This window comes from Cenococcum geophilum, assembly GCF_001692895.1.
Source record: "Cenococcum geophilum 1.58 unplaced genomic scaffold K441scaffold_62, whole genome shotgun sequence".
NCBI lineage: Eukaryota > Fungi > Ascomycota > Dothideomycetes > Gloniales > Gloniaceae > Cenococcum > Cenococcum geophilum.
Window position 1 is genome coordinate 171,290 of NW_027137620.1, and position 23,465 is coordinate 194,754.

Consider the following 23,465-nt stretch of genomic DNA (forward strand, 5'->3'; position numbering starts at 1 on the left):
CCTAGTCCCCACTAAGGGATCTATTGGTTGACGTGGCGATATAGACAGCATCTAACGAGGAGATAGGTAAAAGAGGAGACAGGAAGGACAGAGGGGCGTCTGGTAGGTATTAGTCGAGCAATATTAATGTCTATATTATAGCTGCCTAATCTCCCATTCGTAGGCCTCCTCCCGTCTATAAATACTCCCTCCTTTATACCTTCCTTTCTTTTTCTTTCTTCTTTCTTATAAGAGCTAGAGGCGCTCTAATACCCCTCCCTAATCTCTATTAAGGGATCTATTAGTTAATATAGCGATATGGATAGTATTAGACGAGGAGACGGGTAAGAGAGGAGATAGGAAGGACGGAGGAACCTTTAGTAGGTGTTAGTCGAGCAACGTTAACGGCGGTTTTTATTACCTAAAAATTACGTTATGTGACGATATTTAGGAACGTAAATATATACCCCCATCCCATACTTATACTACTACTACTAAATATTCTAGATTTTGCACTTAGAGTTACTTATAATAGGCATTCCTAGAAGATCTGCTGGTTTAAAGCTCTATAATTAAACGTTGTTAACGTTTTATATAGGGGTTGTTAATTAAGCTCCCGGGACACGATTTTTAAAGTTTAATACTATACTAATATTACGACCTTCTTGCAGTGGCTAAGCTACCCCCAATCTCCTCCCTCCTCCTATTACTCGGCGCCAAGCTATTGTGTCGTCGCCGAGCCATTGCGTTATTATACGTCCGAACTAGGTGGGCAATAACGTGGTTACTTAATTATGTTAGACGTCTCTGTATATAGTTATATCTCTTCTTACACGCGTATTTAATCAAGTTGGGGTAGTAAACTTACTTTAATTCTAGCTATACGGCGATTTAGTTATTAGGCATTAAAAATATTTAGTATATAAAGCTTTAAATTGGAATTATAATCTACTATATTAGATCCTACGTAGAGGGCTCTGTATTAAGCTCTGTAGTCCAAATATATACTAGATTCGTGACTAATATAATCCTTAAGCCCAGCTTAAGTAGGGCGCCTCGGTCACTGTAGTAGATCCTTACCTAGCAGTAACTAAGGCGCCTTAATCTTACTACTACTTCTAAATTAAGCAAAAGCTCTATATAGGGGGGTCCCAGGGGGTCTCCCCCTGGAAAACCNNANCNCTATATATATTAATTAAAGTCTATATAATAAAGCTCTAAAATTGATTGGCTTATTACTTATAAACTCGGGTCAAAATTTACGTTGGGGGATCAACGTTCCGCATGTTATACTATTTATAGTAAGTCTTGGCACAAATTTGGTATAGTATTCGAGAGGTAGGCGGCCTTTAAACGTACCAAAAACATCGTTAAATGGGCTCATCAGATTCCTCATCTTCCTTTGTAATATCATCGTTCTCAATAACCACCACCTCACCGTCGGACGTAGCCTCACTCTCAGCCTCTACCTCAACGCCCTTAATCGCATCGAACTCCTCATCAAAGCCGGAACCCCAAGTATCAGAAGTAGTAGGTGGTTGAGGCAGCCCTGCAGCTTTACGAGCCGCAGAAGCTTGTGCGGGCGATATTGTAGGAGCTGCATGCTCTCCTCCTACCTCTCGAACTTCCTGATTGTCAAACGCGCCTTTTTTGTAGAGGCCGTACGAGTGCCGAAGATACTCATTTGCCTCAATTATATCCATCCGCAATCGAGAGCGACGATCCTTAAGAAGAATCTTGCAGCTGCTGAAGAGCCTCTCGCATTCGTCCGAGCTGCTTGGTGTTCTTCGGCTTCTTTACAAGCGATGCACTGCCTGCCATATAGCCGAAACCCGTCGAATTCTTAAGACTTGTCGGCTCCTGGGTTGATTGATTTTGGTGCAAGGATGATGTTGTCGGTGGGCGCGTATAAGAAAGAATCGCACCATTGCAATTGAGAGAGGCAAAATTGAACTACTAAGTGATTGAGAATATGGGAAGGAAAGTAGGGAGGGAAGTAAAATAAGCAGGCTTCCTAGATTGTATGAAGGATGCTCGTATTCCAGAAAGTTTAATTATTGCGTGGCTCTGCCGATTGGCTTAACACCACGCTTTGGCACCTTTTTGAGCCGTACTCTACAGCCTCCTTCTAATTAGATATACTACTGGCGCTCTTAGAGCTCCGAAGCCTTAAGATCCACTCTGCGCCACCAGTAAAACCAACAAATCCATAGCCAATGCAAGTTGGCTCCAACCATCCACGCCAAAAAGGATCCGATCCAAATAGATCACTGTTTCTGTGACTGCAAACTAGTGGAGAAATGAAATTCTATCATTTGTTTCATATGCTACATAAAGACAATCTGACCGGTTTCTTAAGTTACATTTAAGTTTTCTGCTTGTCTGCACTGCCGATCTCCTATCCTCAAGCTTCCCTCTTCTTCATATAAGCATAAACTGATCGTTTCTCAGAAATTGCGTTGGGATTCGGTGCCGGAAGCAGCTACAAAAGTCCAGCTTGTTAGCTCACACCCCCAGTTCATATATAGCCTACTACAGCTATATGGTAAGAAAGAAGTATCAAACGTACCTTGTATAGAAACACCATGTTAGAAACAACTTTGTAAACCTGCAACATCGCAATATTCTTTCCGATGCAAGTCCTTGCTCCATGCCCGAATGAAAGATCGCCACGTTCCATGATTGTCCTGCGCTCCTTGAACTCCTCTTCGGTCTCGTTGGATCGCTGCATCCACCTCTCTGGCTCCCATTCTTCCGCATTCGGACCCCAAACTTCCTTCCGGCGTGCCACAACATATGGCTTCATGCCAACCTCGATACCTGCAGGGATAACGGTACCGTCGGCAAGACGAAGGCCGTTCGGGGGTGACTCGCGGATCAGAGGTACACCCACCGAAAGATGCAAGCGTACGCCTTCTTTAACAATACCCTCAAGAAATGGGAGCTCTTGGATCTGCTTCCAGTTGATTGGGTAACTGCAGTTTGCTGCCTTCATATCGTTGTAAAGCTGGTCTTGTTTGTCTGGGTTCTCAACTAGGTACCTAACAATGCCTTGCAAGACCTTAGAAGAGCCCAAAGCCCCAGCGCCCATGTTAACAACGGCAGTGGAGGTTATTTGGTCTGGAGTCATTATATCCGGATATTTTTCTGCGCTAGCGATGAAGTGAGCGAGCATGTCCAGCTGCTCCGGCGGTGGGGCGTTCAGACGATTTTTGACTTTCACTTCCGAAAACTCGACGAATGAGTCACGAGTAGGAGCAAGCACCCCCAGAAACGCGACTATAGGACTTCCTGCCAGAAACTTATGGAGAACCGGCATTTGAATAACCAAGCGAACGTAATCGACAATGTAGCCTTGAAATTTGATTAAGCTGTAGACGTCTTTGCCTGAATCAAGAAACCCGATAGGTGAGCCGAACGAAAGGTAACCGACTACATCGTATGCATCTTTATAGAGTCAGTTGTTCATGCTCGCCATACATTGGTTAGGGATCTAACAGTAGAAGAGCCACCGGGCAATATCCATTTGTTTGTTTCCACTCGTGATCTTTTCGATTTTTTCAAGGAGCTTATCCAACATCTCATCAACCTGGACTTCATAATCAAGAAGAGAAGATAGCGCATAGGCCCCTGCAATTGGACGTCTGTATTTGCCATGTTTATCTGGGTCTCGAATGGTAACGACGTTATCCCCTCTTCCATGTGACTTGATAACATCTATCGCGGCTGGCTGTAAATAATGAATTAGCATAAAGCAAACTTTGTGTTAGCGTTAAACCAGATTGTACCTTGTGGAGTCTTGCTTTTGTTCCATATATGAGCGGGATGCTTTGTGGGTCCGCAACACTGACTGCGTGAGGTCCAACTCTTACAACATCGCCATAAACTTTGTGCATAGCATGCATGTAATCGGCATCGCCACCCATTCTTCTCGTCTCAATCAACCGCCAGACATTGGTGTATTTTGCGAGGAAAGGTCCTGGAATATGGTCTAGTCCTGCAGTTCGACTTTGGTATATCTGGAAAGCGACGCTAAGGACTATAAGACTGACAACAAGAAGGACGGGATGAGATGAAAGGAGTGGCAGTGGATTTAGCATGATTAGTGTGGACTGGAGTATTGAATGTCCCAATTGAATACCACAGATGTTAAATGCAAAGCTGAGAAAACACCTGTGGGAGCTCAGAACCTTTGAAAGAAAGCCCTTGACGTGGTTAGAGGAAAGAGAACAATTGTGAGTGGAGGTAAAAATCCACTTCTTTAGAAGACTGGTTGTACCTAATTCATATCGGACTATTTCTTTGTCTTACTATGTGCTATAAAGTCATTGTGGCTAATGAGAGCTACCGACAGTATCGGAGTCGGAGTTTACTTGAAAAAGAACCGCCGTTGATAGGCAGGACGTGCATTCTGCAAAATATAGTGCTGAGACTCTGTGATTCCGACTGTAGTCAGCAGGGGTCAAAGAGTTGTCCGGGTCTTGATACCCATGATGATACGTAATTGAAAACCCGGAGTCCGCTAAGTACAGAATATGATCGACACCAGTGCCTCAAGAAACGCAACTACGTTTTAGATGCGATAACTAATAACTAAATCCTCGACGTATTTGCTCGTGTGTGCAAAGTTTCGCAAGAATTATTTGTGGCCGCTGATGATGCAGAAGGGATGTGCCGGGTGGTGTTGCTGAGCCTCAACCCCAGCTCCGGAATCTAAACGTCAGCACTAAAGGACGCCATCTCCGCCGATGGTCCGTTACTCTTCACTCTCAAACATCGAGGATCTCATATTCGAATTTCGCCACGCTTGGTGTAAATCAATGACCTACCTATACCTCAGTCATGGCTCAACATCGACTCTCCCTAAGAACGACTAAATCCTTTCACATTGCTTCGTTTTATTCCTTGAAGAACATAAACTCCACAATCTCTACTTCTCAAGTTTGGAATAAACTCTGAAACTACCTCTGTAATTGTTGAAGTCACTCACGTCCTGCTGTCAAAATGACGCTTGACGACCACGGCCAACTCGCTGTGGCACAGTTGGCCATTTACGGAACATCCGCAATCCTCTGTCCTCTCATTGCCATCCGTCTCGGATTGAGCAAGAGTTTGTGTTGGTTTTATGTCTTCGTATTCTGCAGTATTCGCATCGTGGGCTGCATAATGGAGGTTTTGGCTGAGGAGAAAAATGATCTAAGCAAGTATCAGATTGCAGGAATCTTGGATGGCGTCGGTCTTTCACCGCTCCTTTTGGCGACTTTAGGGTTGTTGACGGTTGCGTGAGTGTTTCATTTCAAAAGTCGTCTTTCAACTTACTCAACCTGCTTTAGATGTAAGGGTTTGCCGCAGTGTAGACTGAACACGAAGTTTTTCGTGGTACTTCACCTTCCAATCCTCACCGGTCTGGTTTTTATCCTCGTTGGAGCAAAGAAACTCTTCAAACCTGATGGAAGCGACACCTCCAAATACAAGACTCTTGCCAGCGTCGGAATTACTCTCTTGATGCTCTCCTTCCTCGTCTTGGTGCTTCTTACCGTCTTGACTTTTTCTAGGATCGGCTTTCATATGTCGCTTCCGGAGAAGAAGTTTCTCTTAGCCATTGTGTTCAGTATTCCGTTCCTCTGCGTTCGTCTGGTCTACTCGGCGATCTTTTTCTTCACCCAGAACGTAAAATTCAGCCCTATCGGAGGTGATATTGTCATCCAGGCCTGTCTTCAGATTCCCGAAGAGATGATTACCATTCTTACATACTTACTTGTTGGAATCACGTTCAAGAATACCAAGGCTGTCAGCTCCAGAGGCTCCTCGTAGTAATGAACGCAGGGAGCTATGGTGGCGACAGAAAAGATATTCGCAGTAATGGGAACGTCCCGAATTAGCCACGAATGGCGTTTGGTGTTAGGGACTACAACGACGGTTGCGGATGTCTCTCATGATTACTCGCCTACAAATGCGCAAGCGATTACGGCTGGAACGTATTCGAGTCGCGGAATGGTTACTTTTCTTCGCTTCCTCTAAACGACTGATTTTCATGGGACTGTAACGTTATACCAATGTACATCAGAGCAGGCTTGAATTCCACATTCCTTTCCACGCCCTTAACGTGCGGCTTTACGAAGATGCCGAAAAACCATTCTTCAACACCTCAACTCTCTTGCATGCAGGTGGCTGATATGCCCTCAAAGATTTTGGAAAATGTAGCCTGATAGTGAGGTGTGACAATAATCTTGGAACGCGAAGGTGGGTGGGATCGGCGCTTTGGTGCTTGGGGGAGACAGACTGCTTATTGGTCGATAATTCCGAGATGGTGTCTGCATGTGAAACGTGATGGATGGCAGCAAGGGTTTTCCTGATCGCCAACAAGCTCATTGCAAAGCGTATTCCTAAATGGTGATAGGATGTTATCTTTGACTTAAAGACGTTCGGATTCGGGAACACCTTCGCGCGCTACCAACTCTTCCTAAACATTGACATGCTCCACATGGCTGGTGTAGCTTGTCTACAAATTCAAATCAGAACTCCTGTTCGCTTTGTTCCTCAAGTTATGAGTTTACCCCACACTGCGCTGGCCGAGCTACGTAGGCATGATAGGGTACAAGCTCATCCAGAACAAGGAGCTTACCAAATAACTAAATACCGCCTCTATTAACGCCGCGGGAGAAAGCTCCACCAGTCCTCACTCCGAGTATTCATCGTTGCTGTAAATTCTCCGAGCCAATTGACCTTTGCCGTCTTAAATGGACGGATAAGCGACGACCCCACTAATGGTACATACGCCTGTCACACTGCTTGATGCTCGACCAACAAGAAGCCCTGTTGCCAGCTCTGACCACCCACTTTGTCGCTCACCGGTTAGCAGAACTCTATTGCAAGGTGCAGACTCCTGCCACAACTGCTCGGTTTGATAACCTCATCCTTCTTCACTGTGTTCATGCGTGCTAAATAGAGCTACAACATCCGGCGAAAGCTCCTTCCTTCTTAAACCTAGAAACGCCTTAAATCCTCAAAACTCCAGGCATCCTTTATTTGCTTTAGAGGGGAGCCGAAGTAGCTCGTGCTCAACGGGTTCCGGGGCTGTGATAGCTTCATAACCTCATTTACTTCTTCGAAAAGGCTTCTAGTCTTTAGTGTTTACTTTCTCTTTCAGTATGCATTATACAAGGAGGCAGGTGGTCACGGCTGTGAGCATAGTGGTAAGCTTGTACTGTTATCTTGCTTAATACCCCGCAAGACCATATCAGACCTTAAAGCTCACAGAATCCATAGTATCTTATCGTCCTCACGGCCGTTGCAGGGTATATCTGCCATCTCGTCAAAAGTCCAAACTCAAACCGCTAACACGCTTACCAGTTACGCAGCGTCCCGTGCTAGCAACCTCTCCCTCCCTATCCCTAAATCTCTCACCGGCTTCACCTCCTCCCTACCTATAATAGCCGGCCTGCTGCTCGGAGGTAGCTATGACCTAACCCACCGCCGCTCCAAGCGCAACAGACCCGTCCCTAGCCCTCCTCCTAATGCCTTATACGCTATCATCGCCAACGCGCTCATTCTGGTATACTCGACCGTCGTCATCACCCTCCTAGGCACGCACACGGGCCCTACATCGAGCCTCCTCTGTGGCCTCGATGAGCGTTGGCTATCCTTATTTCGCGCTAAAGACGGCGACGCTATCAAAACCATACAGGATACATTCAAGTGTTGCGGGCTTCATAGCAAGGTCGACAAGGGATTTCCGTTTTCGCACGGGAAGGATAATGTTCCCTTGTGTGAAAAAAAATTTGGCTGGAGCCAAGGCTGTTTTGAAAGCTGGAGGGGAGCGGAACAGAGCATGTCGGGTGTGCTGATGGGAGTCGTGGGATTGGTGGTTATATGGCAGGTAAGAAACCGCTTCGTAGCCTCAGGCTCTAGACGTCGAACAAGTCCGGCCGCCGTCGTTGAGTCCAATGCTGACTGGTTTGAAATCGCAGTTGGTCATTGTCGTCGCGCCATCGACGCGCTCTCCGTGGTTTAGAGAGATCCTCGCTCAATCCGTAGAACCTGTCGATGATGAGGAACAGGGGAACAGCAACAGTCCACGACGGGCGATAGCCTATCAGGATACTGATAACCGTATCACGGAGGAGGAGGACCAGAGTGAGAACGAGAGCGAGAATGGGAATAAGAGGAGGAGAGTTATCGAAGGACGAACGAAGGATGCTTTGCCGGGCGAAAGAAGCAATGGAGGTCAAGCTCAGCCGGGCCATGTAACCAATGAGTGGACTGATAGTTAGTCCCATCAAGGGGGTTTTGGGATCCAGTCATGCTCGATGGAGCCGGGGTCATCGAGTTTAAGTGGGGTGGGTGCTCCGGGGTATTGAAGGTGGCTAAGAGTGCAAAGTGGTTTGGACTGGTCTTTCTCTTGGTGGATATCTGAAGAAAAGGCACAAAATGTCTTGCGGCAGTGGGACAGGGTTGTTTAACACATTGAAGCTATCAATGAGGCAAGTTCAGAGCTACAAAACTTCCCATACGCTGGCCAAGATGCATATCTGCCAGACTGGTCTATGAGTCTGATACGAGGTGAGTGGAGAGCGATTGCACAATTTGACGACCATTTCCCATTTTCTACTTCTCCCAATCCCTAAACGGCACGGCATGGCGGTAATGGTGCATAAGTAAAGGCATATAGTACTTAGTATAGTAATCATAAAGCATTACCATATGCAGGAGTGATATATACACGAGATTATTCCTGGGAGCCCTTAGGCTTTGGTTTCCTCTGCGCCTTCACAGATTTCATACTCCGCCTCGGCCTCGCATGCCTCTCATTCCTGCCCTTCGGCTTCGGCCCTCCGAGCACAGAAGCGCCCATAGGCGGCCTTACAGCAACATATTTACCCTCAGGACTGAACACCTCGACCTCAGGGAAGACCGGCCCCATGAGCGCATCGTCGGCGCTCTGTTTCGGTTTCCGTACTTGCGCAACCAGCTCGACCCACCCACACCCTTCAATGAGGACATCGGCAGAGTAGACGATGAAAGGCAGCCGCTCCGGCTTGAGCTTCACAGCTACAGGGTTGGTGAGCGGACCCGTCTGCTTCCTCGTGACGTCCCATTTCAGCTGGAACATCCCCGCCGACTTCATCTTCTCGCCGGCCCAGGGCTCCGTGATGACCGGGACGCCTGACTCCCTTGTGCGGTTCTGGATGCCCTCGGCCTTCTCTGTCGACGTGACGTGCGCGTCTATCGGCACGAACGGGTGGGCCAGAAACACAAGATCGGGCGTCCGCGGCGTGATGCGGATCAGGCCGCCTAGCAGCAGCGAGGAGCCTGGCTTGATAGACTGTTTTTGGGGCGTGATGCGGCTTTTCATGACGAGGTCGAGCTTGTGCTCGGGCCGGACGTAGGTGTCGAGGTTGCTGCGGGCGAGGCCGGGCAGGTCGATTAGCTCGCCTTTCCCGTTGCCGAAAGGGATGCGGATGGGCGAAGCGGTAGTGCCAGGGAGGGCGGAGATGGTGGGCATAGCGGGATAAGGAGTTTCTTTTCGAGGCGGGGGGAGCAGGGAGTCGTCGTCCAGAATCTCCTCTTCCTTCCGAGGCGTTTCCGCAGTACCGTCATCATCAGCTAGGCTTCTTTCTTTTTCCGCCGCGCTGGATTGGATTTGTACGAGCTCCTCAAGAGACGTTGCGGTGGCTTCTAAACGCTCTCGCTCGGCTTTTAGGTGCTCCCGCTCTGCTGCGCTCCGTATCTTTTTGACGTTGACGTCTTGATCGCCTCGTCCTTTCGGGAAGACGACCTCGAACAGATTACTCTTGCCAACGTTGACCTTGCCAACCATCCACCCGCCGCCTCCGCGCTCCCAAATATCTTCTTTAACCTCTTTTGTCCACCACCCTCTCTTCGCACTGACCATGCTCACATTGCCCAGTCGGACGTTCCGGCCGGTCCGCCCTAATGCCTCGCGCAGGACTTCCTTCGCATACGGCATTAATCGATCCACCTGTTCTTTCAGTGGCGCAAGCAGGTCGGAGCGCGTGATTATGAAGCTGACTTCAGCGATCCGGTCCCCGCTCTGCCATACACGGTGTTTCGACCGGCGGTTCTGGGTACGTAATTGAGGGAGGTGGAGCGCTCTGTTCAGGTTCGTGATGAGCGACATGGGGAAGTCTGCCGCGTCAATGATGTGGTAGACGTGGTTGCGCCTGTGTGGGGACTCGGCGATAGTATCTTGAATGGCCTCGATGGTGGGGTGATAGATCGGCACCCCCGATGAGTGGTGGATTAGGTTGTGGCACCGGTCGCAGATCGGAATTGGAGGCTCAGGTTTCTCGAGGGGTGTTGCTGCGTGTTTCTCGTATTAGTGGTGTACAAGGTGGGCGGCCAATGGGTACTTACACAATACAGTCCTGTCTAGACCTAGGTCCTCTAAGACCTTATTGTCTACCTGCTTGATTGCTTTGGTAAAGACATCATCCTCGGTAGCTTTCGTTTGGCTATCATCGTAGTTGAGATATGATTTTACAGCACCTCGCGAGAGAGAGTAGTATCCTGCTTCACTTGATGCCAGAATCTGGGTTGGAGCTCCACATCCTGGACAGCATACCGGAAGCACGCGTTTATTAGGCTGCGGTGCGGGAGGTGTGCTACTAGCAGGTGAAGGAGTGGCTATAGCGGTATCTGGTGTTCGTTTTCGTCCAAAAGTTGAAAAGGCTTTCTTCGGTCGTGGGAGGTTCTGCGGCGGGAATCCCGTTACTGGTTGACTCCTTAATAAAGCTGGGCAGAGAAATGCGGGAATAGAGGCGTGAGGTGTGGCAGCTTCACAATGCAGAAGAAGCTTGCTGGCGTGTTGAAGAGTGGTGCGCATGCCTGGGTGGTAATGGTATTGGCTACAATGGACGTGTCTGCATAATTGAGTACTTTATTCATCCTAAGATTCTTTTTCTAGAAGGCCTTGGCGTCTTTGCTACATCGGATTTAACATACGCCGAAACGGGTCGGCTCGGCGAACTCCGCGCGCGTCCAAGCTCAAAATGCTATTTCTCCTAGGTAATCCAACAATCAGACTTTTTTTGACTCTTTGCGACTACATCTTAACGAGTCTTCGCTCATATCCGTTTTCCTTCACGTATTTTACCGGCTCGTCAGAATGCTCGCTTCTTCGAGAACTGCTGTGGGTCGAGCTGCGAAGGGGCAATTATCCATCAAGGCTGGGGCCAGAGCGGTGTCGGCTTGGGCAAAGGTTCCCCAAGGGCCTCCAGTGGGTTGTAGTAGTCAATTCCTCGTAAAAATGAAACTGACTGATATTTAGGATGTGCGCATTCCTTTCCCTACTTTCATATGAGCTCTTACTCACTGCTTCCCCGCATTTTCAGGCAATTCTAGGTGAGCAGTGCGGAAGTGTCTCCGTAGCGTTGAGACTTTCTTTTTCTAACATCAACCAGGTATTACTGAGGCCTACAAAGCGGACAGCAACCCTAAAAAGATCAATTTGGGTATGCTCCGTAACCTCGTCTGCGAATGACGTCTTCACATCAACCTTCTGACCTTAACGAGGTGTTGGCGCATACCGAGACGATAAAGGCAAGCCATTCGTTCTCCCATCGGTGCGGACGGCGGAGAAGAAGATTGTGGAATCAAAATTGGACAAAGAATATGCAGGCATCACTGGTGTGCCTGCGTTCGCTAAGGCTGCTGCTCTACTGGCGTACGGTTCAGACTCGGCAGTCATCAAGGAGGACAGAGTAGCTATCACGCAGTCCATCTCAGGTACCGGCGCTTTGCGGATTGGTGGCGCGTTCTTGGAACGATTCTACCCCGGCGCGACGACCATCTACATCCCCACTCCTAGCTGGGCAAATCACAATGCGGTTTTCAAGGATTCAGGATTGAAAGTAGAGAAATATCGTTATTATAACAAAGATACGATCGGCCTTGACTTCGATGGCATGGTTGCAGATATCAAGGCTATGCCAAGGGGCAGCATAATTCTTCTCCATGCCTGTGCGCACAACCCAACCGGTGTCGATCCCACCGAAGGGCAATGGGTGGCAATTGCAGAAGCTGTGAAGGAGGGCGACCACTACCCATTCTTCGACATGGCCTACCAGGGCTTCGCTAGCGGTGACACCAACAAGGATGCATTTGCTCTGAGGCACTTCATCGAGGAGGGACTGCGACCCTGCCTAGCGCAGAGCTTTGCAAAGAACATGGTAAGTTATATGTCTTGACGTCTGCTCTGCATTAGTAGGTAACACGTGAAAACAGGGCTTGTATGGTGAGCGTGTTGGTGCATTCTCTGTTGTTTGCGAGTCCGCCGAGGAGAAGAAGCGAGTAGACTCCCAAATCAAGATTCTTGTACGACCCCTCTACTCCAATCCTCCGATTCACGGCGCTCGAATCGCCTCCGAGATCCTGAACGACCCTGTGTTGAACAAGCAATGGCTAGGCGAGGTCAAGGACATGGCGGACCGCATCATCACCATGCGTGCCTTGCTGAAAGAGAATCTCGAGAAGCTAGGAAGCAAACACGACTGGAGCCACATCACGTCTCAGATTGGCATGTTCGCATTTACGGGTCTGAAGCCTGAGCAGATGGATGTGCTCGCCAAAGAAGTAAAGCTTTAATTTTCCTGCTGAACACTGGTATCCCTAAAAAGGGTACATAATGCATAAGCTGACTTGCATTAGCATTCTGTATATGCTACCAAAGATGGACGAATTTCGGTTGCGGGCATCACGACTGGAAATGTTAAACGCCTCGCCGAGGCAATCTACAAAGTAACTGGTTAAATGTCTTGTTTTACCTTTTGGATCTCACCGCTTCTCCTTGAATACATTAGACAAAGTGTGCTGTACTGTAGACTGTAGAGTGCGATTGAAGTACGACTGAAACGAAAATGGACCGGGAGTAGAGAATCTAATAGAAAAGCAAGTCAATCACTTTCATCACTCTGCATCCATCATCGTTAGCGTTGGATCTTACCTTGAGCAGTGATTGCGACCCGATGGGTGATCGGAATCGAAGCCCGAAGGGCATCCCCGATAACCTAGAGTTTATGGTGCTGGGCCTTGGACTGTTTTGGATCCCTCTCGGTAGATTTCTAATAGATCGAACCAGTTATCCTGGGAGCAGCTGAAGCTACCCCGCGATCCCGAAACGGAGCTGCACGGCAACAACTTGACGAAAGACGCCGAGCAAAACGGAGGCTATCGTCTCGGCCTTGAAAATTGTGTCTTGAGCGAGACTGCTGATCATTGCTTCTTCCGTTGCCAGCCTCCAAGGGTCCCGCCAGCACCTTCCCGTCCCGTTTGGCCCGATGTACTGAGCTGTGATTTTCTTTTGCGTGTGAAGAGCGTCTCATCCCCATCAGCCTACACGCAGAAAAGAGTGCTGGAAAATCAAAAAATCGAAATCAAAGAAGCTACAAATGGGAATCCGGGTTGCCGTGGACTCCACAGCGGCGCGGTTGAGGGAAAATGCGGTGGAGCGGTCGACGAGGCACAACAGGCGGGCAGTCATGCGCCAAAGCGCAAGGTAGGTGGAAGACCCTGCGTGTCGGCGGCGCTTGGCAACTGCATCGCTTCCAGGGTGGGCTCGCAGACGGGCCATTCGCGGGCTGGCCAGGGCGGGTGGGAGCATTGTTAGCAGCGAGCTGTGTTGCTTCATGCTGCTGCTTCACCCTGCTTCATGCTGCTTCATGCCGCTTCACCCTGCTTTGCGCGCGCGGTCGGCGACAAAATGCGGATCTAGGGACCGAAACCCATGCGTCTGGGAATTACGTCGTTCAGCGGCGTCCACAGTGTGCTGCATTGGTGACGTAGGTGACTCGGTTAGCGGCCATTGGACGAATCGACCTGTTCTAGACCTATATACCCCTCCACCACCACGTTTTTGCTTCATGAGCGATTTGATGCTTCGACTACTTTCGCCTGGAGTATCTGGTCGGGGTTGTCTGAGAAAAATGTGGGCTTTTTGCGGGCCCGCGTTGAAAGGCCCGTCTGGCTGGTGAGCCAGTCAAACGCCTGCTGATCTTCTCATCTCACTGCCTTTCCCTTCCAGCTGTGATACTCGGAAACTTAACCTTTACCAATTGGGGAAGAAAAACCCCACACCTCCAAATGCCCACACCACGCTGATTATTATTATTTCAAAATATCCAAGAGTGACAATCCGACCTTGCTCTACCACCTTATCTTTTACCGATCCCCTTTCATCAACCTTTGCCGTCGACCCAATCTGCATACCCCATACCATTTCCCCAGCTCGGCGCCATTGCGACCCTTAAGGCGGGGCACCCTTGGAAACTAATTTAACAGAGAGCTCCAAAATTTTTTCCCTTGCTATCAAGCTACACCCCCTACGCACCTGGAAAAGCTTCTTTCATATTATTCCCGGGCCCTGTTAGAGTAGAACATTTCTGTCAAAACGGGCCGAACCTTCTTTCGTCATACCCACCACACCGGAAGAGCTAGGCCGCGCTTGACAGCGGAAAAATACCCAGTTGCGCGTGTATGAAAGGAATCGGTGGCCAAACAAAAACCAAAAACCAAAAAATTCATTGCGGACCTCGTTGACTGCGCCGGACAAAGAGCAGGTATTTCGCAACAGAAGAACCTGGAAGCGCCCTCTCGGATAAACTATGGCTAGAACAGACCCGGACGATAGTAACAGGGTTTGTCTGCCCCTCCATCGCTCTTCCCTTCACCCCCACTCACCATCGAAACCTGCGAGGCTGCAACGCTGCGGGACACGGCATAAACGAAGATAAACGGCTAACCTATAAACCAAAATAGAGTGAGGGCGAGACAATGGTACTGCCGGAAGCAGGCGACAGCATTGATGCGGCGACATTCGAGCAGATTCTTGAAATGGACGATGACGAGGAGAGAGATTTCTCCAAGAGCATCGTGTTCGACTTCTTCACGCAGGCCGAAAGCACCTTTGACAAGATGAATTCATGTCTGTAAGTGGTCTTGTTGATAATTCGTTACGCGCAAGCTGCAATCTATTTTCTGACAGCATTTCGGCAGGGTGAAAAGGGACCTAGCACAACTTTCGGCTCTCGGGCATTTCCTCAAAGGCTCTTCGGCCACGCTCGGACTCACTAAAGTCAAGGACAGCTGTGAGAAGATCCAACACTTCGGCGCAAAAAAGGATGAAACCGGAACAAAGGACGAGCTAGACGACGATGTGTGTCTTAAGCGATTGGAGACAACAATAAAGCAAGCAAAGCAAGAATTCGCCGAGGTCGAGGAGGTGCTGAAGAATTTCTACCGCGAATCATGAGATAAACGGTCGTTGAAAGGATAAAAGTCGGACATGGTTTCATTTTCGTTGTTGAAGTTGGGCGTATCCGGTACTTCTGTTGATATGGCGGGATTGGGGCTGCCGGCTTTGCATCACTCGACTGGTACGGACGGAGAGACAAGGCGAATCAAAATTTCTCAACCTCTGCTTTGAGCCTTTTCTCAGGCATCACTTCCTTTTATTATTATTATTATTATCATCATTATTTTTCAACACTACGGAGGGCATTCTTGGAGAGTACGGATCATTATGGAACCCGTAGCATTGGGGGGAACGGGAAGCATGATAGTGTTTTTGCATGACGTGGGGCGCTTGTTATTATAACTAAACCCAGGCTTTCATAATGGGCCTGAGCTGTCTACCTAGTGTAAGACGCGTGGCTGTCGTTTTATTCCGGAGAACCAGTGAGCGAATTCGTGAATGCAAGGTTGGGTGGATATAGGGTAGTCTTTTCTCTGTTACGGTGTGTTTGCCTGACGATCTTGGGTTGGTGTCTCGGGCGAGTTATGGTGGGGGTGGGTGGGCTTAGGATTTCAGCCCATGACCTCACAGTCAGCACTAAATTTGATGACGGGATTGTGCAAAAGAAGTGCATTAGTCACGTTTGTCGTATCCTGACAGAAAGTTCTCTTGCATGTTTTCATGCTTTTTCGGTTCCATCCAACCAGCCAATAGTAGAAAATATGATGTGACTCTGGCTGAGTCCACCTATTTCGAGTCTCTCATTCGCTACTCATTCGCTTCACTATCTTGTTTGCATCTGGTTTGAATCTGCTTCTGGGATTGACCCACGACCACTCAGTCACCGACTAACCCAAAACGTCTCCATATGCTCCTACAACTCTTCACACTCCCACAGCTCTCCTTCTGCAATCAAATCATAAACAAATATTCCATTTCCACCAGTCGTTGCTTCCATTTTGACTCATCACTTCTCTCCGCCTCAGCCTCAATTGCCCTCCGTTTCTTTCCGTCTATAATGCTCCCCAGCCTCATCAACCCCTCTCACCACCACATCTGTCACTATCACACCACGACCGAAGGAATGCCACGACCCCGCCGCAACCCCGCTCCCAATGACTTCGTGGAAGGCGAAGAGCCTCCCTTGCCCTCGGCCTCGGCTACCACCAAACCACAACCGTACTCTCAATTCTCTAACGCGAAAAAACCCGGTCACGTGACCAAAAAGCCGCCCCTGACCCACTTCCTCTGTATCCCGCTCGTCACTTCCTCGTCGCGTCCGCAGTTGGAAACCTCGCTGCAGCGGTTCAGGGACGAGCTGGGGAGGGGCGGAGAGAGCGGCGAGGTGGGCGTGCCCGAGAAGGCTGTCAGACCAGTTGGAACGCTGCATCTGACGCTCGGGGTGATGAGTCTGGCGGGGGAAGAGAGAGTGCGGGAAGCCGTGGAGTTACTGCAAGGCTTGAATCTGAGAGCGTTGCTGGCGGAAATCCAGACGACCGCCTCGGCCCCAGGCCCTCCTCTCGATCCCCCGACCCGGCCAGCGCCCAGCACGAAACCAACCCCACATCCACCTCCCCCAGCCACGACCACCTCAGCAGACGGCGCCGTCCCCATCCCCGTCCCACTCTCACCCCCACCACCCCAGCTCATCCTCTCCCTCACATCCCTCTACTCCATGCACCCCGCAACCAGAACCTCCATCCTCTACGCCGCCCCCTCGGACCCCGGAAACCGCCTCCTCCCCTTCTGCCTCTCCCTCCAGCGCCTCTTCACCCAGCGCGGCTTCCTCCTCCCCGACGACCGGCCCCTCAAGCTGCACGCGACGGTCCTGAACACCATCTACGCGAAAGCAGGCGGGCGGGGCGGACGCGCGCGCGGGGGCGGCGGGATCGGGCGCGGAGTGGGAGGGGGAGTAGGAGCGGGAGCGGGGGACGCGGGGAATGGCGCCGGTGCGGCGGACGGAACGGGGGTGGATCCCGTCCCGGATCGGTCGCGCGGGCATGGGCCGAATGCGCGCGCGCCTCTCCGGTTCGATGCTAGGGGGTTGTTGGAGCGGTTTGAGGGGTTTGTTTGGGCGGAGGGGTTGAGGGTTGATAAGGTGGCGATTTGTAGGATGGGCGCGAGGAAGGTGTTGGATGAGGGGGGAGCGGTGGTTGGGGAGGAGTATGAGGAGGTTGGGTGGGTGGGGTTTGGGTAGGATTAGGATTTAGGAGGAGGAGGCGTGGAATTGGATCAGGGTGGAGGAAGAGGAGGAGGGCAGGGGAGGGTGTGGGTGTAGGAGGCGCCGGGCTGGCCGATGTTGACTTCTCAGTGTTGAGGTGGGCGTAGATTCGGTTGCGGAGTGAGGCAGGGAGGGAGAAGAGGCCGGAGGGTTGGTGGATAGTTGGCTGCTCTCTAGGTTTTGCTGAGATAATCCATGGACGCACCCTGAAAAGGTGGTTGCGCTGGCGTTGGGTCCGTGGACTTTTGTTTGGTGGCCACTGGACCTCAGCTAGTCAGAGTCTATGGCTGGTCTTCTGCCATTAGCTTTTTGGGCTTTCATATAACCATACGTTCTCATGGTAATAGCCCCAAAAACCTAGCATGAAATCATGATTATTTCTCTGCTGGGATGATGAGCTCCTTGAGCAATGAAAATAACTAACTTGTCAAATATCAAATATCAGACATCCGCATGATCTGCAGCAGATTTTCTAGCGCTTCAAGTAATTAGAGGATGCCAAATAGAAAGCCAAAAAAAAGAAGTCGTACCCGGAAAATCTACGAAGAGAAAGTGCGAGGTTTAAGAAGACGTTGCGGAATGCGAGGAGAGGTGCTGAGTGCGGAGAATATATTCAAGTGGAGTGCAATGCGGAGACGCACGTCTAAGCGGAGCCATGACTTCAGCTGCATGCATTGCGTAGACCCGAGAATATATGCGGATTTAATCCCGTAGATTATTCATTTGGGCAAGGCCTCCTGGCAAAGAAAGTGGATAGGCGGAGTGGGATGGATCTGAGGCAGCGAGCATAAGTAATCTACCGATAACACCGGGAAAGCGTAGAATAAATAATATTAAATTATTTAGCTATCCGAGTGTAATTAGGAGGATCTTGCAGCTCTAATGCAGCAAGAGCGGCGTTAATTGGGTCCATTTTAATTGTATACGATAGAGTTGAATTTTTGGTGTTTTTGGATTTTGGTGTGCATTGAGTGCGGCCATACACGCAGCGGGGAACGCCTCCTTGGGAAGTTGCATGAGCGCATCGTCGGCCTCTCAGATGACCTCATCGGACGCTTCGAGCATCCTCTTGGCAATATATTTTAATGTTTGGTCGTTGAATTCCGGCTTTTTTACTTGTGGTGGAGAGACTTGGAGAGGTGGGAGTTTCGTTAGGCGGTCAATGGCGGCGGGCGGCTTGAAGTCGCGGAAGGCTTCGCACTCGGTCAAGGCGAGAGCAATTTCGGGTTTGTGGTTGGAATTAGTGAAGTTCGAGGGATCTCGGCGATGGAGTTCACTCGCAACGTTCTTGTTCTATACTTGGGACTGGTGAGATGCTCTAAAAAGGCGTGTCGGTAACATACCGGATGTAGGTGTAAGGGTAGAGCTTTCGCAGCTGAGAGGACCTTCGAGAGGTATGGAAGCTTTGTGTACTTAATTTCTGTCACAGTCTTACCAATCAACTCCTGTGGGTGTGCGTCGAGGACATCCTGAAGGTCCTCTCCTGTCTTGAGAATGTGTCCATCCACCTAGTCGAAACCGCAGGTCAATTGCTGAAGCTATTGAACGGACAAGGGAGAGTACTTCTTACATCTCAGAGTAGGGCTTGTTCTCGTCAATTTTGAAGTCCGTACCTAGAGTTTTGGCACAGAGGCGTGCAGCTAGTGACTCGGAGCCTTTCCGTCCCCATGGATACTGATTGCAATTGCATTTCAATTGGAGCACCTTCTCGACCATGGTTGGAGGATTAGAGGAACGAATATGCACTCAACAGATAAAAGACGCCGAAGTAGGATTATAAGATGATTACAAGGAATGGCTCTCTTTTTATGTATGGCAATGGCCCCGGAGCTTAGCAGAGTGAATTGTGACGGGCGATCAACGTCATAGAAGCGCATCTCCCGTTGTGCTACCATGGCGAAGAACCGGGTGGCGTATAATTCTACGCAGGATGGTCCGCCAATCTTATCGTTTTAAAAATCCGACGTCTAAGTCGCGTGGTGTTGAGATTGAAGGCTGAGAAAGGCGTCCACCATCCCCTAGGCTGTCTAACATTGGGACGCTACTATTGCTAGACCCGAAACACGGCAAACAAGCATGAATTTAAGCTTAACATGGCTGTAGGAATGAGTTTCTTAAGAATCCTAAGAATCTAAGGAATCGTACAAACTGCCTTGCAAAGGGATACGGAAGTCTCGTCAGGATTTCCCGGCCGATGGTGTTGATGGTGTTGATGGTGCCAGCGATTAAACAAGACTCGTGGTGCGGCGGGGGCAACATGCGAACGAAAAGCGCCACAGGGACAATCCGCCAAGCCTTATCGTCAACCTTTGCAGGGTTCCACCAGCTATCCATCTCCTTTTGATTATACTTGTCAGCTCCCTCTTTGACCTCTTCGACCTCTGTCCAAGGCTGACCATTGCGGGACGCTTCAGACATGATTCCTTGAGCCAGGCCCCTTTGCGAAGTCCTTTTAGCTACCGCGACCCGCTCTTCCATCGGGCATTTGTCCACCATTACCTGGCATGCATTTCGCAATGCCTCCACGCAAAACATCATGGCCGCCTCCCTACGCCGTCCGAAACTCGAGATCACCGCTCAAGGCCCTCTTTAGGCGAGATAGGCTGCGGTTTCTCGCCGTAATACTATTAGGATGCATTGGAATAATATACCTACTCGGCCATCTTTTCTCTTCAGACTCCTCAGAAGTCATACCGGCCGGAACACCACTAGTGGTGATAGTAACTGTAATAAATGAATCATGGGATCCCGCATTTGTGGAAAAGATCAAGAAGAACAGGCGAGATTACGCGGCGCGACATGGTAAGGTTTCTTCAGAACAATTCTATACTACCATTGCAGCCCTCAACTCACACAATATTTCTTCCAGGGTACACAACCTTCTTCCCCAGCACGACCGACTATAACCTGAAAAACTCTCCATTGTCTTGGTCTAAAGTCCCCGCCATGCGCCACGCCATAACCCTATATCCCTCGTCAACATACTTCTGGTACCTCGACCCAACCGCTCTCATCATGAACCACTCTCTCTCCCTCACAGGCCACATCGTGGATAAAGAGCACCTCGAATCTCTTATGATCGTGAACAAGCCTGTCGTGCCTCCTGATAGTGTAATCAAGACTTTCGACCACATCAAGGGGGACAGGATCGATTTGGTGGTCGCCCAGGACAGGGACGGGTTGTGCCAATCCAGTTTCATTATTAGGAGGGGTGAATGGGCAAAATACTTCTTAGACGCGTGGTTCGACCCACTATATCGGAGTTACAATTTCCAGAAGGCGGAAGGTCATGCTCTAGAGCATATTGTTCAGTACGTAAATTCTTTTCGCCGAGTTTCACAAGTAGTGAAGGCTTCCCTTTGCTTTGGAATATCACTTCGCCTAATGTGTTCTCCGCTTTTTCACTTTCTGACCTGAACCCTTTGTTTAGATGGCACGGAACTATTTTAGCTAAACTAGCTCTCATCCCTCAACGCACCTTCAACTCCTATACCCACAACCCCTTAGGCACGGACATCGCAGGCATGTACTCGGAAGGGGATTTTGTTGCCAATTTCATCGGGTGCGATAGGGATGGGCGGAGCTGCGTGGACGAGATGCAGCCTTTCTTTGATCTCTTAGAGGGCAAGGGTCCTGGCAAGAGTGATGATTAGTTCACTTCATGAGTGTGAGAAAAGATAACAGGGAAGTAAAAAGGAGAATCCGTAGAAAAGAAGGATTCGAAGGAAATAATTCTTGGGTCACTACGTATGGCTTCATAAGACGGCGCAAAGGCGTTTCTTGGTTGGAAATCGGCCCCGTTAGTGTGGCTGTCAAACGATGTTTCGGGATGTGTCGGAGTTGTTTCTGGGCAGGAAACACTTGTGATATTATAGTGTAGTACAATTACTCGCGAATCAAACCGATTTGTGTAGACTTTACAAACTTTCCCCTCTGCGCATCCCGTACCTTGCAACCCTCAACCTTGCCATACTCAAAAACAGAGCTCAGTTTGCTCAGCCTACTTCCCTTCCAACCGAGCTATCTCGTCTTTAACCCTCTCAATCTCCTCCGTCAGCTGCGCGTACCGACCCGCGATTTCGAGCATGCCCTTCCCGCCCGCGCGCTCGTACTGCTGCAGCGTCTTCTCCGCCGCCTGCTCGCGCGTCCGCAGCCCCGCCTGCAACGACAAGAGGTGAGCGTTATACGACTTCAGCGCGGACGTCAGTGCAGGCGGAGGCGGATGCGTCGCCGCATGGATGCTGTGCGCTGGTATCAGCGGGCCCCGGCGCTCGTAACAGATGCCGATACAGAAATGCTATGAGAAGATGATGCAGGAGGGACGGGATGAAGTGTTTGATTCATGGATTCATGGAGGGATGGTCACTCACTTCAGCTTCATCTCCGCCCCCGCCGCCTTCACGGCTAGGTGCTCGGCCTTTGCCCGCGTGGCGCGCGCTACGCTGCCGTGCATCGTCTGCTCTAGAATGCGGATGATGGCCTCGAGCAGGTCGCGGTGGGCTGCGAGGACTTCGGAGGCAACGTTGGCGAGGGAGAGCCGCTCTTGCGTTAGGGTGTCGGCGAGGGCAGTGGTTGAGTCACGAAGGGTGGTTGCGGTGGCCGGGAGGTTGGCGCTTAGGGTCGGGAGGTTAGGGGGAGGTGCTAGGTGACGGGCATTAGTTGAGGGGGTGTGGTTTAGGGTTGACTGTTGGTGCTGGGGGAGTACCTTCTGGGTTTGCTATTCGTGTGAGGTGGAGGGTGGTGGATTCAAGAAGGGCGGAGATGGCGTTGGAAACTGGAGTGATCTTTTCCTAGTATATGTTTGTATATTGCTGAAGAAATATACTATGAATGCCTTAGAGATAGATTTAGGACTTACGAGGAAGTATTCGATATCATCTTCCAAGATCTCGTGGTCTTCTGGAAGTGCTTGGCCGTGTAATTGAGCGCAGACAATTTCGGTGACTTCGTGAAGCTAAATGATTTGAGACGCTGGAAATATCCATATTGGAATGATGACAGACCTCCGGCGGCAGATTGCCGGCTTTTGACGGTAAGTCAATAAGAGAGTCTCGCAGGATTTGTGACTTTGCTATTTCTGTTCTCGCCGTATTGAGTTTCTGAAGACGTTAAAGATTGAACATGAGAGGTGAGAAATAAGCAGAGAATTACTCTTGCTTTGAAGTTATGCTAAATTGGAATACCTACCTTCCGCGTCTCATCTTGAGCTCGCTGCTTTTTAAGATCTTTTGAAGACCCGTCCGGATTAAGTCTCCTTGTGGAGAGATCTTTGTAGAGAGCCTTGAACCCCGGGTTCTGCTCAAGAGTAGAAGGGTCAATCGGAGGGAGCATCATAAATATAAAAGCAGGCTGGATACCTTGACCAACAGGTTCTTAAATTACGATATTTGCCTCTCGTTGTCAGTGATCATTCCTCACAACTGAAATAACATTACCAAATCGTAATAGAAGCTTCGGCCACCGCGTGCACGCAGCCACTGTCTGCACGGTGCACCCCACCAAAATTTGACTCGAATTTTGATGCTATTCGCAACACCAATATATTCAATATACTTAAGAATGAGGTAGAACAGACTTTCGATATTGCTCTATTAACCTAGCTTAATTTAGTAGCCCTAGAGGTGTTGTAGAAGGCCTTAGGCGGGATTCAAGAATGGGAGCTATACTACTCTCTACTACTCCTATATTAACATTAATAGTCCTCTTTACCTAATATTATAATTAAGGCCTTCTCTTTCCTATTACGTAAAGATTTTCTAGTATTAGTAATATTTTTCTAAACTTCCTTTACCTTACTAGCTTCTTTCTAGGCGAGCTTTTAAACTTAGTAATCTCTTTCCTCTATACCTTCTTATTCTAGACGATAATACACTACTTCTCTTCCTTATCTAATTAATGCTACATCCTCTTATTAACATTTATTACCTACTATATATGTTTTAAGCCTCTATAACTTTTTTAAGGCTATAAAAGGTAGCTCTGTTATCTTTAGAGCGAGCGAGTTAGTAATGTTAG

At 49.4% G+C, this 23,465-nt stretch overlaps 10 protein-coding genes across 10 annotated transcripts; 6 read left to right on the forward strand and 4 right to left on the reverse strand.

Moving 5' to 3' along the window:
• Positions 1–2,292: 2,292 nt before the first annotated feature.
• K441DRAFT_299673 (cytochrome P450) lies at positions 2,293–4,185 on the reverse strand. The gene is made up of 3 exons (XM_067641029.1): positions 3,768–4,185; positions 3,478–3,709; positions 2,293–3,426 (listed from the first exon to the last, which is right to left on the reverse strand). The coding sequence occupies exons 1-3, from the start codon at positions 4,077–4,079 to the stop codon at positions 2,498–2,500; spliced, it is 1,473 nt and encodes a 490-aa protein (XP_067498372.1). The 5' UTR covers positions 4,080–4,185; the 3' UTR covers positions 2,293–2,497.
• A 560-nt stretch (positions 4,186–4,745) lies between these two features.
• K441DRAFT_668335 (uncharacterized protein) lies at positions 4,746–6,086 on the forward strand. The gene is made up of 2 exons (XM_067649981.1): positions 4,746–5,261; positions 5,313–6,086. The coding sequence occupies exons 1-2, from the start codon at positions 4,984–4,986 to the stop codon at positions 5,791–5,793; spliced, it is 759 nt and encodes a 252-aa protein (XP_067498373.1). The 5' UTR covers positions 4,746–4,983; the 3' UTR covers positions 5,794–6,086.
• A 681-nt stretch (positions 6,087–6,767) lies between these two features.
• K441DRAFT_645842 (uncharacterized protein) lies at positions 6,768–8,746 on the forward strand. The gene is made up of 4 exons (XM_067646806.1): positions 6,768–7,175; positions 7,249–7,277; positions 7,333–7,858; positions 7,950–8,746. Exons 1-4 carry the CDS (start codon positions 7,131–7,133, stop codon positions 8,250–8,252), a joined length of 903 nt encoding a protein of 300 aa, XP_067498374.1. The 5' UTR covers positions 6,768–7,130; the 3' UTR covers positions 8,253–8,746.
• K441DRAFT_620402 (uncharacterized protein) lies at positions 8,708–10,825 on the reverse strand (the record flags this gene model as incomplete). The annotated part of the gene is made up of 2 exons (XM_067645927.1): positions 8,708–10,312; positions 10,364–10,825. 2 exons carry the CDS (start codon positions 10,823–10,825, stop codon positions 8,708–8,710), a joined length of 2,067 nt encoding a protein of 688 aa, XP_067498375.1.
• Positions 10,826–11,051: 226 nt separating this feature from the next.
• K441DRAFT_668338 (uncharacterized protein) lies at positions 11,052–12,736 on the forward strand. Its single transcript, XM_067649982.1, has 4 exons — positions 11,052–11,218; positions 11,399–11,453; positions 11,515–12,170; positions 12,226–12,736. Exons 1-4 carry the CDS (start codon positions 11,108–11,110, stop codon positions 12,583–12,585), a joined length of 1,182 nt encoding a protein of 393 aa, XP_067498376.1. The 5' UTR covers positions 11,052–11,107; the 3' UTR covers positions 12,586–12,736.
• Positions 12,737–14,600: 1,864 nt separating this feature from the next.
• Positions 14,601–15,247, forward strand: K441DRAFT_681480 (putative multistep phosphorelay regulator 1; the record flags this gene model as incomplete). Its single annotated transcript, XM_067651478.1, has 3 exons — positions 14,601–14,633; positions 14,755–14,924; positions 14,992–15,247. The coding sequence occupies 3 exons, from the start codon at positions 14,601–14,603 to the stop codon at positions 15,245–15,247; spliced, it is 459 nt and encodes a 152-aa protein (XP_067498377.1).
• A 1,204-nt stretch (positions 15,248–16,451) lies between these two features.
• K441DRAFT_457477 (uncharacterized protein) lies at positions 16,452–17,414 on the forward strand (the record flags this gene model as incomplete). The annotated part of the gene is made up of 2 exons (XM_067641750.1): positions 16,452–16,702; positions 16,778–17,414. Coding segments are annotated over 2 exons (888 nt in total), but the record flags the coding sequence as incomplete, so codon positions are not given.
• Positions 17,415–18,445: 1,031 nt separating this feature from the next.
• K441DRAFT_708555 (RmlC-like cupin) lies at positions 18,446–19,166 on the reverse strand (the record flags this gene model as incomplete). The annotated part of the gene is made up of 3 exons (XM_067653784.1): positions 18,446–18,743; positions 18,794–18,933; positions 19,064–19,166. 3 exons carry the CDS (start codon positions 19,164–19,166, stop codon positions 18,486–18,488), a joined length of 501 nt encoding a protein of 166 aa, XP_067498379.1. The 3' UTR covers positions 18,446–18,485.
• Positions 19,167–19,782: 616 nt separating this feature from the next.
• K441DRAFT_668345 (glycosyltransferase family 34 protein) lies at positions 19,783–21,590 on the forward strand. The gene is made up of 3 exons (XM_067649983.1): positions 19,783–20,252; positions 20,320–20,761; positions 20,881–21,590. The coding sequence occupies exons 1-3, from the start codon at positions 19,967–19,969 to the stop codon at positions 21,101–21,103; spliced, it is 951 nt and encodes a 316-aa protein (XP_067498380.1). The 5' UTR covers positions 19,783–19,966; the 3' UTR covers positions 21,104–21,590.
• Positions 21,291–23,077, reverse strand: K441DRAFT_668347 (uncharacterized protein). Its single transcript, XM_067649984.1, has 6 exons — positions 22,638–23,077; positions 22,454–22,549; positions 22,309–22,404; positions 22,156–22,240; positions 21,821–22,091; positions 21,291–21,691 (listed from the first exon to the last, which is right to left on the reverse strand). Exons 1-6 carry the CDS (start codon positions 22,782–22,784, stop codon positions 21,451–21,453), a joined length of 936 nt encoding a protein of 311 aa, XP_067498381.1. The 5' UTR covers positions 22,785–23,077; the 3' UTR covers positions 21,291–21,450.
• Between the last annotated feature and the right edge of the window lie 388 nt (positions 23,078–23,465).